This window comes from Gossypium hirsutum, chromosome D12, assembly GCF_007990345.1.
Source record: "Gossypium hirsutum isolate 1008001.06 chromosome D12, Gossypium_hirsutum_v2.1, whole genome shotgun sequence".
In the NCBI taxonomy this organism is placed as follows: domain Eukaryota; kingdom Viridiplantae; phylum Streptophyta; class Magnoliopsida; order Malvales; family Malvaceae; genus Gossypium; species Gossypium hirsutum.
Window position 1 is genome coordinate 53,359,344 of NC_053448.1, and position 15,090 is coordinate 53,374,433.

The 15,090-nt window shown below is 31.6% G+C and overlaps 1 protein-coding gene across 1 annotated transcript; it reads right to left on the reverse strand.

Annotated features, from left to right (window-relative positions):
* Positions 1 to 12,698: 12,698 nt before the first annotated feature.
* LOC107946531 (UDP-glycosyltransferase 83A1) lies at positions 12,699 to 14,877 on the reverse strand. The gene is made up of 2 exons (XM_016880913.2): positions 14,293 to 14,877; positions 12,699 to 13,847 (listed from the first exon to the last, which is right to left on the reverse strand). The coding sequence occupies exons 1-2, from the start codon at positions 14,777 to 14,779 to the stop codon at positions 12,958 to 12,960; spliced, it is 1,377 nt and encodes a 458-aa protein (XP_016736402.1). The 5' UTR covers positions 14,780 to 14,877; the 3' UTR covers positions 12,699 to 12,957.
* Between the last annotated feature and the right edge of the window lie 213 nt (positions 14,878 to 15,090).

Here is a 15,090-nt window from a genome sequence, read left to right on the forward strand (position 1 = left end):
AAGTGACATGCCATTAAAAAATTTAATTTACCTTAATTTTGTTCAAAAAGACAAAATTAAAAATTAATTGAACAAAACACAATAAAAAAATTTAACAAAGAAACCTCTTAACATAATAACCTATTTACCTTTCTACTTCAACTTCTGTTTGACAATTCCTCTACAACCTAAGGTTGAAAATCAAGATCTTTAGAATGTCGACTTCTGCAAGCTCAAAATCTCAAATCGGTTCAAGCAATGTGTATTGTTACTGTCGTTTTTGGTTGTTCCAAATATAAAGAGGTAGGTGATGTTGATTTGAAGTTTCATTTAACTACGCCACATGGGTTTATAAACGAGATCAAATAAGTTATAATTTTAGAAACATTATAATGGTTGCTCTCTCTTATCTCGTGAATTGGACTTGAATGCGAGGAAAATGTTATTTGAGTTGATGGGATGCTTATCCTAATATCGGTTTCATGTGTTTGAAGTATGCATTATTTAAGGGAATGGTTGTGAATTCTTTCAACGGCTAGAAAGATGGGAATGTTGTAGTTGTCTAGTTGTTGAATTGTGAGCTCAACTTCAAATGATATTGAATAAAAATTGAGAAATCTAAATTCAAAAGATTGAGTTGAAGAAGATATTGAAATTAGATGAACTCGAAGGCATGATAAAAAAAAGTTGAGAGCATATAAACTCATTGTGGCAAAGAGTAGAAAAGAAGCATTGTTTTATAATATTGCTTTCTTTGTGTCATGGATTATTGTTAGGTTGTCGAGACGTGCAAAAATAAAATCACTTGAAAATATAAAATTAATAGATAATAGCAAGTAGGATCATATCTATAAAGATAGATAATAACTTTATTTCTTGAATAAAACAAATAAAGTAAATATGATGGGGGGTTTTGGAAAATGAAAACTAAATTTAAATTAAAAACTTAGGGAAGAAAGCAACAATTAAAAGTTTAGGAAAGTCAACAAGAAAAAGCTCTATAGCCAAAGGTAAAATCTTTGTTTGATTCATAAATTTGATCATCGACGCAAGGATATTCTAAATGCTTTTAATAAATTTATTCTAGTTGTTCACTCAATTCCGGACAACTAATCTCTTATTACATGTTCGATAACCAAGAAGCAACTCCTTTGAAATTACTTCTCTTACTAATAAATAACCTTGTAACTCAACACCTAAGATTTAACTTACCGGGAGCATTAAGAATGAGAGAGGCCTAATTCTAACCAACAAACTCACCTCAACAGGGTCTATTTAAGCTAGATCACACATTCACACCACATAAATCATATATTATGACATACACAATTATGAAGGTTTTCACAAGTATTAGAATGAATTACACAATTAAAAACTTATTTTGATTAACAAGACAATCATTCTAAATTATCAAATGCTGGTCACATATTTAACAAACTTGAACAATTGTAATCCAAGCAAAAGATGTGCAAATACTAAAGAACAAAAAATGGTTAACAACAAATTAAGTCTAAAAAATTTATAGAATCAAACTTCTAATCCTTTGACTAGAGAAAAAAGACTTTAGAAAGCCATAGAGTCAAACAATGAGCTAGATTAATTTACAAGAGCTTGCTAACCTAGAATGTTAGAAAGTAGTCAAAAGGTCCCTAACTCCCTTTCAAAATATCCTATTTATATTGTCTGGTTAACCTAGATTAATTTACAAGAGCTTGCTTAAAGTTACAAAACTCATAAAGGACCAAAATACCCTTAAAGCTCGGACAAAACGTGGACAAAATATGCACACTAGTGTTGAGGTTGGCGCAGAGGTGCTGGAGTTAGCGTAGGTGCGTCGAGCGAGAGGCTTAGCTTCAAAGTTTAGGGTGGAGGGGCACTAGAATTAGTGCAGGGACGTTGAAATTGGTGTAGGGGCGTCGACAAAGTGTCATGCAATTACATGCTAGGACACCGACAAACTTTCTCATTGAAAACTTAGTTACAAACTAAGCATAAAATAGATTGTTTACCAAATAAATGTTCCAAGAAAAAGTTCCTAACAATGAACAAAATAGTGCTAAATCAAGTAAACAAGCTTTCTTTAGATAGGCCTTGTAGGCTTGCCAATTCTAGTCGTATGAACATGACATCCCTTGAATTTTGCATCAATAAGACTTGTCATGGCATCAAATAAGCAAAGATCTTCATGGATTGTACTTCTATAGAATATGGATCTCATCACATTAAGGTAACATGATCACACATAAAGTCTTCAAATAAAGTCATTACTTGACTAATATTCAACGTGATCCAATTCATAAAATTGCTACTCAAAATCGTCAAAGTGATTAAAAAATAAATAAGAATTTTCAATCAAAAGCATGTTAAAATATATGGCAAGTTGTGTAATACCCCGAAAATTTCTACAGTAAGGAAAGTAAGATAATATCTCTGATATAGTAAAATAAGGAAATAAAGTGCTAAAAAATGGGTAATTTTGAGTTATGGCAATATTGAGAAGTAAATTATAACATATTAATTCAAGAAAGGATTAAATCGCAAACTGAGAAAAGTTTTGTTACCCAAGAGTAAATATTTAAAAGTTGAGGGGTTAAAGTGTAAATATGAAAAAGTTGAAGGACCAATGGTGTAAATATTTTAAGGGTGGAATAATCTAGAAACTAAGAAAAATGGATGGATTAGGACCAAATTGAAAAAGATGAAGAAGTTTGAGGGACTAAATCACAATTTTACCAAATTAAGTGATGACTCAAAGATGGAATTTTAAAAGATCATAAAGGGCAAAATGGTCAATTAGAAGAGAGAGAAACCTAGAAGATAATGATGATGATGTTGGAGATATTTTAGATTAATAAATAAATAAATATTAGTTTATTAATATTTTAATTTGATTTTTTTTAAAATGATATTATTTTATTATTAATTTATTTAGTATATATATATGTGGAAAGAAGGATGAAAAGTAGCCATCCCCACCATTTTTGCATGCATTAACGTGAGAAGAAGAGGGGAAGAAAGAAAGCTTTGCTTTCTTTACAATTTGGTCCTTTCACCAAAAATCCACCATTTTTACTTAGAAATCAAAGAAATTTCCATTGCCACCAAGAGAGAAAATTGACAAAGAGAATATGGGGAGCTAGAATATCAAGTTAGATTCAAGAAATAGAGGCTGGAGGAGAGAGAAAATGAAGTTAAAGATTGAAGTCAATTGAGCAAGGTAAGAACATCATGATTTCAATATATTTTTGAGTTTGATATTATTGAAAAAGTGTGAGATTGATGTTAATGTAGGGTTTTATTATATAAATTTATGTGTTCTTGATATGTTAGTGAAGAGAAAATAAGAGAAAGTGTTGAGAAATAGTGTAAAAAAAGAAAATAAGAGTGTTATAGACTTAGTAGTCAATATTCTGCACTAAAGCAGTTTTGGACAACAGCAGTAGGTTAACTTTGAAAAAATCACCATAAATTGTGTAAATCGAATTATAGGATGAATAAAATATGAAATTAAAGCTTATTGAGTCTAGTTTCACATAGAATAAATAGTGTAAGCAATGAAATTATAAATTATGAGATATAATAGGTTATGTGAGATAAAGTCAGAATGATTTCGAGTTCCCCTGTTCTGACTTTGGAAAATCATTAAAAATTGTAAAAAAATAATTATGGGATAAAATTTATATTATTAGAATCTTTGATGAGTCTATTTTCAAATAAAATAAATGGAAACATCATACGAATTCTGTACAATTAGATAATTCATTTTTAGTGAAGAGTGGTCGGAACTGTCAGACAGTGAAACAGGGGAAACTTTAAAGAATAAACTATACCATTTGGCTGAAACAAAAATTCTTAAAATTTTATGGCAAGAAGATATGTGAGTCTAGTTTCAGGTAAAATTAACGGATCTTAATTTGGATTTTTTTAGCTCAAGATAAAAATAAATTAGTGACTATGACTCAAATGGACAGCTTTGATTAAATTTTCAAGAAAATAGTGAAAATTATAGACAATATTACTTATAAGCATGTTATATAAATTAAGGATGTGGAATGGAGAGGAGGAGGAGTAAAATAAATGTATGAATATTATGGATTTGCATTACAAATGGTTAATTTACATGATTTGGGTTTGAGGACTAAATTGAATAAAAGTAAAACTTTAGGGGCAATTTTGGAAAAATGTCAAAAATGACCAAATTGCATGAAATGAGTTGTTTTATTAAAATTAAAAATTAATTTAGATCAAGATCGGGTAGAAAATCGAGAAAATGGAAAATTACCAAAATGCTCTTATATTTTAGTATTTTTACAATTTAGCCCGGTAAGTTCGTGTAACTTGAATTATATGCTTATATGTTTGAAATATATTTTTATTGATGTGAATATGATTTGGATGTTTATTGTATGATAATTGATGAAGTATTGATATTCTTAATGAAAAGAGAAAATAAATCTCGATTGAATGAAAGGAAAATTCGATGGATCTCTAAAAAGGAATTGACGGTAAAAAGGATCTAGCCCGGACGGGTGATCCTATCCTGATATAGCCCTCCCGAAGAATATGTGTGAAAAAGATCTAGCCTGGACGGGTGATCTTGATATAGCCCTCCCGAAGAATATGTGGAAAATGAATTTAGCCTGGACGGGTAATCCGAATTAGGGTCTGAATTTAGCCTGGACTGGTAATTCAGATCCAAGCTCATTAGAGTAATTGTCGTTGCAGGGGATTTAGCCTGGACTGGTAATCCCGACAATACTCTATGAGTTTATATTACAGGGGATTTAGCTTGGACTGGTAATCCCGCTGTAAGGATGAGGTTCGCGGGAGTGTGCTATCTTGCAGGGGATTTAGCCTGGACTGGTAATCCCGCTGTAAGGATGAGGTTCGCGGGAGTGTGCTCTCTGAAATGGAAATGTGCGCACATGAATATGAATTGACGGACCCGGAATTGTACACTAAAAGTGTACATCTGAAAATCTATCGAATTTCTGAGAAATTCAACTGGATAAATATGGAAAATAATAAGGGTATTAGAAAATATGGAATTGAATTATTATTGGTATTGATCTGAAATAAATGTAACCATTGATATTTAAATGATATAACGGGTAAAGTTTTGAAGTGAGATAACATGAGTTTGAAATGAACTATTACTGGTATGTACAAAATTCATGAAAATGATGGTACATGAAATATCGAAATAATAAAATGGAAATGAAGCATTAAATTGCATGAGTATGTATCGGGTTTCGTAGGCCCTAATTATTATGATCATAATATTTTGAAGATATATTATGAAAATTATAAAAGCAAGTTAATAATTTTAAAAATTTTAATTTAGATGAAATTTATAACTCGGTTAAATACGTTTACAAGCGTATGGGTTCTGGTAATGCCTCGTACCCTATTTCGGTGTTGACTACGGGTAAGGGGTGTTACATTTAGTGCACAACCGTTAGGGGCGAATCTAGAAATTTTTTTAGCAAGGGTCAATATTTAATTATAATTTTTTCATAGATCAAAATATAAGTTTATTACATATTAATTTATAATTTCATTATTTCTAAAAGGACTAAACAATTTTTTTAGGGGGATAAAGTGCAATTTTCTTGCATATTAATTTATAATATATTTATTTATGAGAGGATTGAATTGAAAATTTTTCATTTTGAAAGGGTCAAAGTTCAATTTCACTATATATTAATTTATAATTTTTCTATTTATAAGAGGATTAAAATGAAAAAAATTCATTTTTGGGAGGGCCTAAGCCCATACCTCCCCTCAGATTCACCTTTCGCAACCGTCCAACTACAAATGAGATGCATTTAGTGGTGCAATTGAAACGTAAAACCGTCACTAACACCATTCTCTCTTTTGATTTTCTTTGTAACATGCCAAACCCGATCCTTTAAAAGAATCCAAGTATGACATGTCATTACTTAGAAATCATCTTAATTTTAAAACCAGTTCTGGCAAAAGCTTTGTAAAACTTCAATGTTTAAAATAAACCATTATTGGACTAAATATAATGTTTAAATCTTATGGCGTATAAACTCAAGTATAGTAACTTTATTAAACAACATATAATACTTAATACCCACGGCATGAAATTTCACTAAGATTTCATAAAAACAAAGTCTTAACAAATAGAATTTCTTTGTACAAATTCTTCTAAAAATTACACTTAGATGTCACTCTCATGCTTCATGTGTAATACAAACAAAACATCTATCTCACAATAGCAGTAGCGGTCTGGCATAGTCCTTCAAATAGGTCTCCCTTCAGTCAGTAAACCTGAGAAGGAAAAAGTAACAGAGTAAGTTCGAATGAACTTAGTGAGTTCCAAAAAGATCTTAAGTAAGAATACTAACTGCACAATTGAACCTTTAAAAAGAAATTCACACATTATCACTAAGTACGCCCAATGGCGTATACAGAACTCAGACAAACTTAATATGCCAATGGCGTATCACATACGTGAATACTATATGCCAACTCAACATAACTCAAACAATCCATTTTCAAGCCAGCCACGTATCAAGATTTCAGAGCCAGATAGATAACATACAGTCTCATTCATATACATTTTTCACCATAACTTCTCGTATCATTTACACTTAGTATAACATGTACTATCGTGTTTTGCCAATCCGGTTTGCAATATACTTGCCCCACCGGAGGCTATACAAACATATCTCCTCATCTCCAACTCCACATATCAGCTCACATCATATTATTCATTCATATCAGAAGCAATTGGTAGTGGCTTAAACATGAAAAATGGCTCATACTTCATATCACAGACATACTGAATTCAAACTAACAACTCTGAACAACCGTTATTCACACACATACACTTTTCATCCTTTACAAAGAAAGAATACTTACCTTATACAAATATAAAATAAAAAAGACCACAACACATGGAAGTAAGAAGGAGCTCACCTGAAATTATAGTAAAGTCTATAAAGCAGGTCCTTTGCCTTTATCACTCGGACCTTCAGTAGCTTCTTAAGCTAAAAATAAGGATAATTAAACATATCATATCATTGATCTATCAAATCTAAACATGCATGCAAGAATCATCAACACTTAATCCAGAATCAGGAAGTTTCCTTCCTTACACACCATTCTAACATTTATGCATGCAAAGCTAAAAACACATAAATAACTTTGAAGATAACCTAGGGTTCATTAGTAATTACTAGTGAGTTGGTACACACGTATAAGTTAGCTAAATATAGCGAATCCAACTTCGAAGAGGTTTTCTGAACTAAAGTTTTCAGAGAAATCATCGCTATCCTTATACACTTAAGCACAGAGACAAGGTTTAGTGGAAGAATCAGATAATTCCACTAACACTCTTGGTTCTCATGATTAAGTGAGCTTATCATAATTTAAGTCTTTTTATCTACAGTAGCTTAGTTCCATTATAACTAAATCCAAAATTAACTAACTAAATTACCTTACTAAAATAATAAACAAATCTAATTAATTGCGAACTTGACTAGTTTGCCAAAGCATCTGGGGTGGCGTATGCTTAATAGAAGAGTCTGCCAACTACAGATCTTGCCAAAGCTAAGAGTTCACCAATTGGCATAACACTCACAACTCTATACTTATCCAAAACAAACACCTAGTTACTCTTTTCTACCCTTATATTATCAACTATATGCCAAACAATACTCAAATACAAAGACTTCATCGGGCAAGTTGTTACATTCTTTCAATCTTCTTCTCTACTCTTCTCGATGAGTCCTTGAAGGTGTCCATGTAACAGCCCGATTTTGGGTCTACTCGGAATAGTGATTTCGGGACCACAAATCCGACGAAGAAAAATGAAATTGCCTGAATTTTCAGGGGTGTCGAAACGGTGATTCGAGATCACTAAATCTGATAAATGAGTAGAAAACATTATTAATTTAGTGAGTATAAGTTAAATGTGAAGTTAAGAAAATTTTTGAAATAGTGAATAGTGCACTAGAAATAAATATTAAAATAATTAGAAAAAAACGAGGTATCGAGACCTCAGAGATTTTAAACCGAGCCATAAATATTTTTATAAATATTTATGGAGTGTTAAAAACTTATTAGTCAAGTTTCGTTTAGAAATTTTAAAGTTCCGATAATTAATTGAATAAAAAGGACTAAATTGTAACAAATGAAAAACTATGGGAAATGATTAAATAGCTTAAATGATAAAAGGAAGAGGGCTTAAAAGGCAAATAGACCCAATGTCTATTTGGGCTGGACGGCAAAGGCATGAAATCAGCAAGAAAGTAAGGAGAATTAAGGGCAAAGTTGGAATATTGCAAAATTACTTAATAAAGCTAGGATCCAAGTGGAATTATCTAGATTTCTCTTTATTTTTTTGCATTCTCATCAGCAAAAACACCATAGAATGGTTTTCTTAAACTGTTTTTTCATATTTTTACTGCAAATAAGTTCAATTCTTGATTATTTCTTGAAATTTTTGTGTTTTTTGTGACTTTTACAACTGGGTCCACTTGTTGAATTCATTAGTTTTTTATTCTATGAAAGAAGTTGAAAGTTGCTATGAATATGTGCTGCAAGTATATGATGATTTAGAATGGAATTAGAGCTTTAAATTGTTTATATGCTGATTTTATTGAAAAAATTGAATAGAAAGTAAATGTTTGGGACCTAATAGTAAAACAAGTTAGGGTTTTATGAGGAAATTCTGAATTTCAATAATTATGAATAACTTATAATGTCTAGGTAAAGTAATAATTGAGAAAAATTAGCTTAATTGAGGGGTTAATTGAGCAAGGACTAAATTGTATGAACTGTGAAATTTGGGGCAAAATGGAAATCAATATTTTGCACTAAAACAGTTTTGGACAACAGCAATAGTTTAACTTTAAAAAATCACCAAAAATTGTGGGAATCGAATTAGAGAATGAATAAAATATTAAATTAAAGCTTATTGGGTCTAGTTTCTCATAAAAAAACGATGTAAGTAATGGAATTGTAAATTATGAGATATAATAAATTTTGTGAGACAAGGTCAGAATGATTTTGGGTTCCCCTGTTTTGAATTTGGAAAATAATAAAAAATTGAATAAAAATAATTATGGGCTTAAATTTATATATTTAAAATCCTGAATGAGTCTATTTTCAAGAGAAACAAACGGAAACATCATCCGAATCCCGTACGAGGAGATAATTAATTTTTAGTGAAGAAGGGTCGGAACTGTCTAGCAGTGAAATAGGGGAGACTTTAAAGAATAAACTGTACTTATTGGCTAAGCCAAAAATTCTGAAAATTTTATGGTAAGAAGATACGTGAGTTTAGTTTCATATAAAATTAACGGATCTTAATTTGGAGTTTTGTAACGCAAGATATAAATAATTTAGTGACTCTAACTCGGATAGACAAATTTGAATTTACTTATAAGTAAATAGTGAAAATATAGTTAATGTTATTTAAGCGTGTTATATACATTAAGGATGTGGAATGAAGAGGAGGAGGAGGAAAATTGGAAAATATATGAATGACTTGTGTATAAATCAGTCATATATTCGATCATAATCGATAAATGTTGAATTAAAAATGATGTAATGTTTTATTTCAAATAGTTACTATGAGATTGATGTTGATCTGATTTTAGCTAAATTAAAAGCTAAAGCGATGTTTTCATTGCAAAATTAAGAATTTCATAAATGTGTTAATGAATGGCATAATTGATAAACGTTGAGTTAAATGGTAAATACGTATTAGTATTGAACTTAATGATATTGAATTGTATGAGAAGTAAATGGAAATTTCTATTGCTAGTGATATGATTTGAATTAAAAGAATTATTGTGATATTGAAATGTATATTGGATTGAGAAATTGATTTGAATTGTGAACATGATAAATTATGAATTGAATGAAATGGAAATGAAGCATTGAATTGTTAAGACTTGTGAATTGCATGAATATAAATCGGGTCTCGTAGCCCTATTTATTATGAATATAATATTTAGAGGATATATTGTGAAGAATTATAAAAGCATGTTAAAAATTTGAAAGTTTTAATTTAGATGAAATTTTATAAAACGGTTAAATACGTTTACAAGTGTATGTATTCTGGTAATGCCTCGCACCCAATTTCGGTGACGGATACGGGTAAGGGGTGTTACAGTCCGAGCTTTGAACCTCATGGTAAGATAAGCTGAAGGTTGGCTATGTTTTGCTTCGTTGAGTCTAGTGGTTGCCGGTTTAGTGTTTCCATTGAAGGTTCAATTTGCTTCTTGATCTGCAATTTCTTTATGTTTTCACATTTGTGAGATCTTTTCATGTTCTTGCTGACTTGATCTATTACATTGCTGGTGCTTAGTAGTTGCGTTCTTATTGAATATTTTGATTTTTTGGTTCTTGTTTTCTTGATTTTTCTAGATCTTTGATTAATTTTAGCTAATCTAGCTCACGATCTTTTGGTGTTCTAATAAAGTTGTTGGTAGTAATATCTTTGATTCTCGAGTCATTGTTAAATCTTCATTGATTTTCTGTAGATCTAATCAATAATTGTTGGTTTAGTTTTTCATCTCTTGGGTATTCAAATGAAGTAAATGGTTCTTGCTCACTTTTCAATTGATGATAAGTAATTTGCTCACATATTTAAAATAATTAAAAATAGGGTAAAATACACCAACAATCACTCAACTTTGATCTCAATAACAAAACAGCCACTCAACTTTCAACTCAGTCACTTAACTTTCAAAAAATAACAAATCAGTCACGAACATTATCGAAAAGAGACAAATCAGTCACCCACTAACATTTTTCGTTACAGGCCTAACAAGACAGGTGATGTGGCCAGTTAACTTACCGTGGTGGAAACCCAAATTAAGAACCAAACAAGACAGTAAAAGAAGAAGATGAAGATGAAGATGAAGAGAAGAGGAGGAGGAGGCAAAAAATAAGAACTGGAGATGCCGAAACAAGAAAAACCATTAGAGATCCAAACTTTTCCTTCATCACTGTTTATTCACCTCCCTCCCAACTTCTCGTCGCTTAACCTAGTGAAGAAGAGCTTCCAATTGATCTGTGACTTTCCTTAACGATTTTATAGATTACCTTAATGATGTTTCATTTGTGAACTAGCCTCAATTTTTAAGGTCTTACTTAAGACGATTAAGTCAATTAAATTAGTTTTAACCTACTTATGCTCTTCCGTATCCATAATGCTAGAATGGTTCTAGTTGACTGATTGACTCGTGATATAAAAAACATGAGGCTTTAATTGAAATGGTAAAGTTAAAATGTTAAATACTATAATATCTTAGATTAAATCCCATTATCTGTATTTTTTTAGATTTTACATAAAATATAAATTGATAAAAATATCCTCACAATCATGTTTGTTATTTTATTAAGACAATAAGCTTTGGGAATTAGACCCGATTGATTAATGACACAAACTCAATCAATATATTTAAAATAATTAATATATATAAGTCAACTATTGATTATAAATTTACTTTAATATTAAAATAAAGGGATTTTATGAGTAAAAACAAGTTAAGGGATTATTTAACTACAAAAATAGGTTAAGGGCTTATTTAAACATAATATAGTGAGTTGAAGGGGAATAAAAAGATAATAATAAATAATGAGGGTTTACAAGACAATTAGTCACATTTAAGGTTTGGTGCCACCACATTGTGAGGCGGAACCTTTCACTTTTGTTTCCAGCAGCCACTCAAAATGAAAAATTTGCATATCAGATCCCTTAATACTTTAGATCATTACATTTTTGTCCGGTGCCACCAATTTGATAGGCGACACTAGTAAAACCATACCATTTTGATAATTAATAATCTTATGGGCATGCCATTTTAGTTATTAATTTTATTTTTTGTATTATTTAGGTAAAAGAGCCAAATTAAATCGACTTTAACCTATTTATGTTTTTCACAATTGACTATGCTAGAATTGGTATGATTAACCCATGACAACCCAACAACTCGCATTAGCTAAGATTAGAGTGGCACCTAAAATCAAGCTCTTTTGCGAACTTTGAGGGTAGTATATATGCTTTGATTCATTACAATAAGTTTAGGATCGATTCATATAAACAATGAGGAAAAAAATCAGAGAAAATTGAACACACAAATTTACATGAATAAATAAGCTGCATAGTCACATTGTCGGGGCGTTCCATGCTTTCTCGTCAGAACGTCACCTCTACTTCGATTCTAATTGCGTCAAGTACCTGCAAAATGTCCGAAAATACAAAGCACACTCCATGATAAGATTAATAAACAATGAAAAAGACCACTATAAGAGCAGTGGTACTGCCCCTTTTATGCTTCAATTCTACTTTTCTTCCATATCCATTCCATTCACACCGTTTCCCCTGACTTATAACTTTTGTTTGGTTTATTTTGGCTCTCATACATTTACATACCTATATATATATATATATATTTACAAATACATTGTATATGTAAAGTAGTTTGAGTGAGGGCAAAGTACAAAAGTAGCTAATTTAGTTAAAGCAATAGGTTAAGATTTGCTCAAAATCTCTCTCATTTAAGAGAAGAATAAAGTAAGAATTATGGTTTCTAGATGAAGTGTTGATATGTATGAGTTGTTCATTATTTCAATACAATCTACAAGAATGGAATAATCATGAATTATAGACCTCATTCAACAATTAAAGGTATTTTTACAGTTCAATTCCAAGCTGAGGACCCATAAGAAAATTCCAACAAAGAATTTCTATTATGTTTAAGATTTCACATATTTTAATTTAACATAAATTAGTTAGTTCAAATAAAAATGTTATCGTAATTTTTTTTTCTTTTTAAAATTACAAAATACATTAATCACTTGATATTGCAGCACAGCTAAAGAAGCAAAAACTGCCACTAATCAAGAGGCCAGCAAAAGTTTCCAAACATATTTTCTTGAAACGACTATGAGAGCCAATTTTTCTCAATTTGATATTCAAAGTCCCAAGCTCTAAATGCTCTTAATATGTTGAATGAAGTTGTTGAAGTTCCTGCAAGAAGACCCACCACTTTCATGCAAACTCTTTCGAGCAACTTCCTTTACATGCACTGCATTCGCCTTTATATCTTGAGAGGACAACAATGTTTTAATCTTTGAACTTATTTCATTCCTCGTTATGACGCCATGTTCGTCTTTCCTTAACCCCAAACCGATCCTCCAAACATCGCAAATGTAGTTTCTATTGCAGAACTGATCAGCAAGGTAAGGCCAACAAAGAAAAGGAACCCCCATCGTTAGGCCTTCCATTGTTGAATTCCAACCACAATGGCTCATGAAACAAGCCACTGAAGGGTGAGCCAACACCTCCTCTTGAGGTGCCCACTCAACAAACTTTGCACGGTTTGATACCCTATTTATGAACCCTTCTGGTAATTTAGCCAATGAACCATCATTCATTAAATCAGATCGAATTACCCATAGAAATGGTTGGCCTGTAAGTTCAAGACCAAATGCTAGCTCATGCAGTTGCTGCGAGTCCACCGTGGTTGAGCTACCAAATGCAACATAAATGACTGAACCTGAAGCTTGGTTATCGAGCCACTGTAAACATGTTGAGTCTTGGGGCCATAAGTTTCCAGCGAAAGTAGCCAAATGGTTGCTCGCAAGCAATGGCCCAATGGGCAAAACGTTGGGAACCAGTTGCAGAGCTGCAGAGTCGAGCTCGTAAATTGAGTTGCAAAGGAACCAGTCATGAAATTTGTAATACTGAGGAAAAATGGTGTAAAAGCCGAAAAAAAGTTTCTGAAACACTGGATCCGGGAAGCCCCATCCAATCTCAGTGCTGGTCCAGGCGGGCACATCCTTTGAAACCGAGATTGCTTCATCTTTCAACACGGTTCCTATACATCAGAAGATCAAGCTCAATTACATAAATCAAGCCATTACTTTCAGCTATTTTATTAATCATGAAGATTTGTCCAAAAAAAAATAGTACATCTATTACGCCTTACATACAGATTATATATAACCTTTTTAAAATAATAAATTTTTAATTTAATTTTTTAAAAATTATAAAACTATAACTTAATAAATTATTGAAATTATATATTAATTCTTATAAAAATATGTAATTTAATTTCAATCTCGTAGAAAACAATTTCTAACTTTCTCTTTAAAAATCGGGATTTTTCTTCTTCCAAAAAACTGGTTTTCTTATTTAACTAAAACACCTTTTAGTTTGGTTTTACTGTTCATAAAAACCAATTCATCTGGGTTTTGTGTTTATCATCTTTAGAGTTCGGCTTTGAATTCTCTTTTTATTAGTGCAATATACTTTATGCTAACCATCAGTATCTATAATTCCAGCCTCAAGAAGTTGTGGAAGGTGAAGTGCGAGAGCCAAGCAAGGTCCACCGGCAGGCCAAACTGCGACAGCTTGGAGTCCAGCTTTCTTGGCCAGTTCAAGTGCCCAACCAACTGATGTGTCCGCCACAACACAAGTGAACTTCTGATTCGCATTCGATCCATTAACTTTCAATATGAAATCCTCCAAATAACCTGGCATAGTTCTATGAATGGAGTCGTTCAACTTCACCCAATCGGTTCGATCATCGTCCGGTTCCATTCCATCGGGAAGCGAAACGAAGCTTATCAGGTGTGCCTCCTCAACATTTTCTGGTAAAGAAGCCTTGATTTTTGCATGTGTGGACTCTGTGTTAGCGAAGGTCACTTGCACACCATGAGATGCGATTTGAAGGGCCAATTTCATAAGAGGAGCCACATGCCCTTGTGCTGGGTATGGTATAACTAGCGCATGCGGTTGCCTTTTCATAATATTTTTTTGTTTGGATGGTAAGAGAAACAAATAAGAAAGAAAGAAAGAGAAGATGGAGGGGAAATTTTGAAGAAATAAAGGAATGTTTAACAACAATTGCTAACTTTTTTTTTCTCTTGGGTTGCAACGTTTTGATTCATCTATATATAGAGAGAGAGGAATTCAAGCTTCCTATCTCTTACCGATAGGATAATGATAAATTATATTTTTCCTTCTACTGGAAAAATGTAAATTCATCTAAAAATCTTAAAAATCAAGAGGAAATTAAAAGTTGATTTCTCATTCTCCTATTAAAAAAAATAAGAATG

Excerpts from the sequence above, each read along its gene's own strand:
- LOC107946531 (XM_016880913.2), bottom strand. The coding sequence starts at position 14,779 with ATGAAAAGGCAACCGCATGCGCTAGTTATACCATACCCAGCACAAGGG. Across the intron at positions 13,848-14,292 it reads TGGAATTATAGATACTGATG|GAACCGTGTTGAAAGATGAA; the intron begins GTTAGCATAAAG and ends TCTGATGTATAG.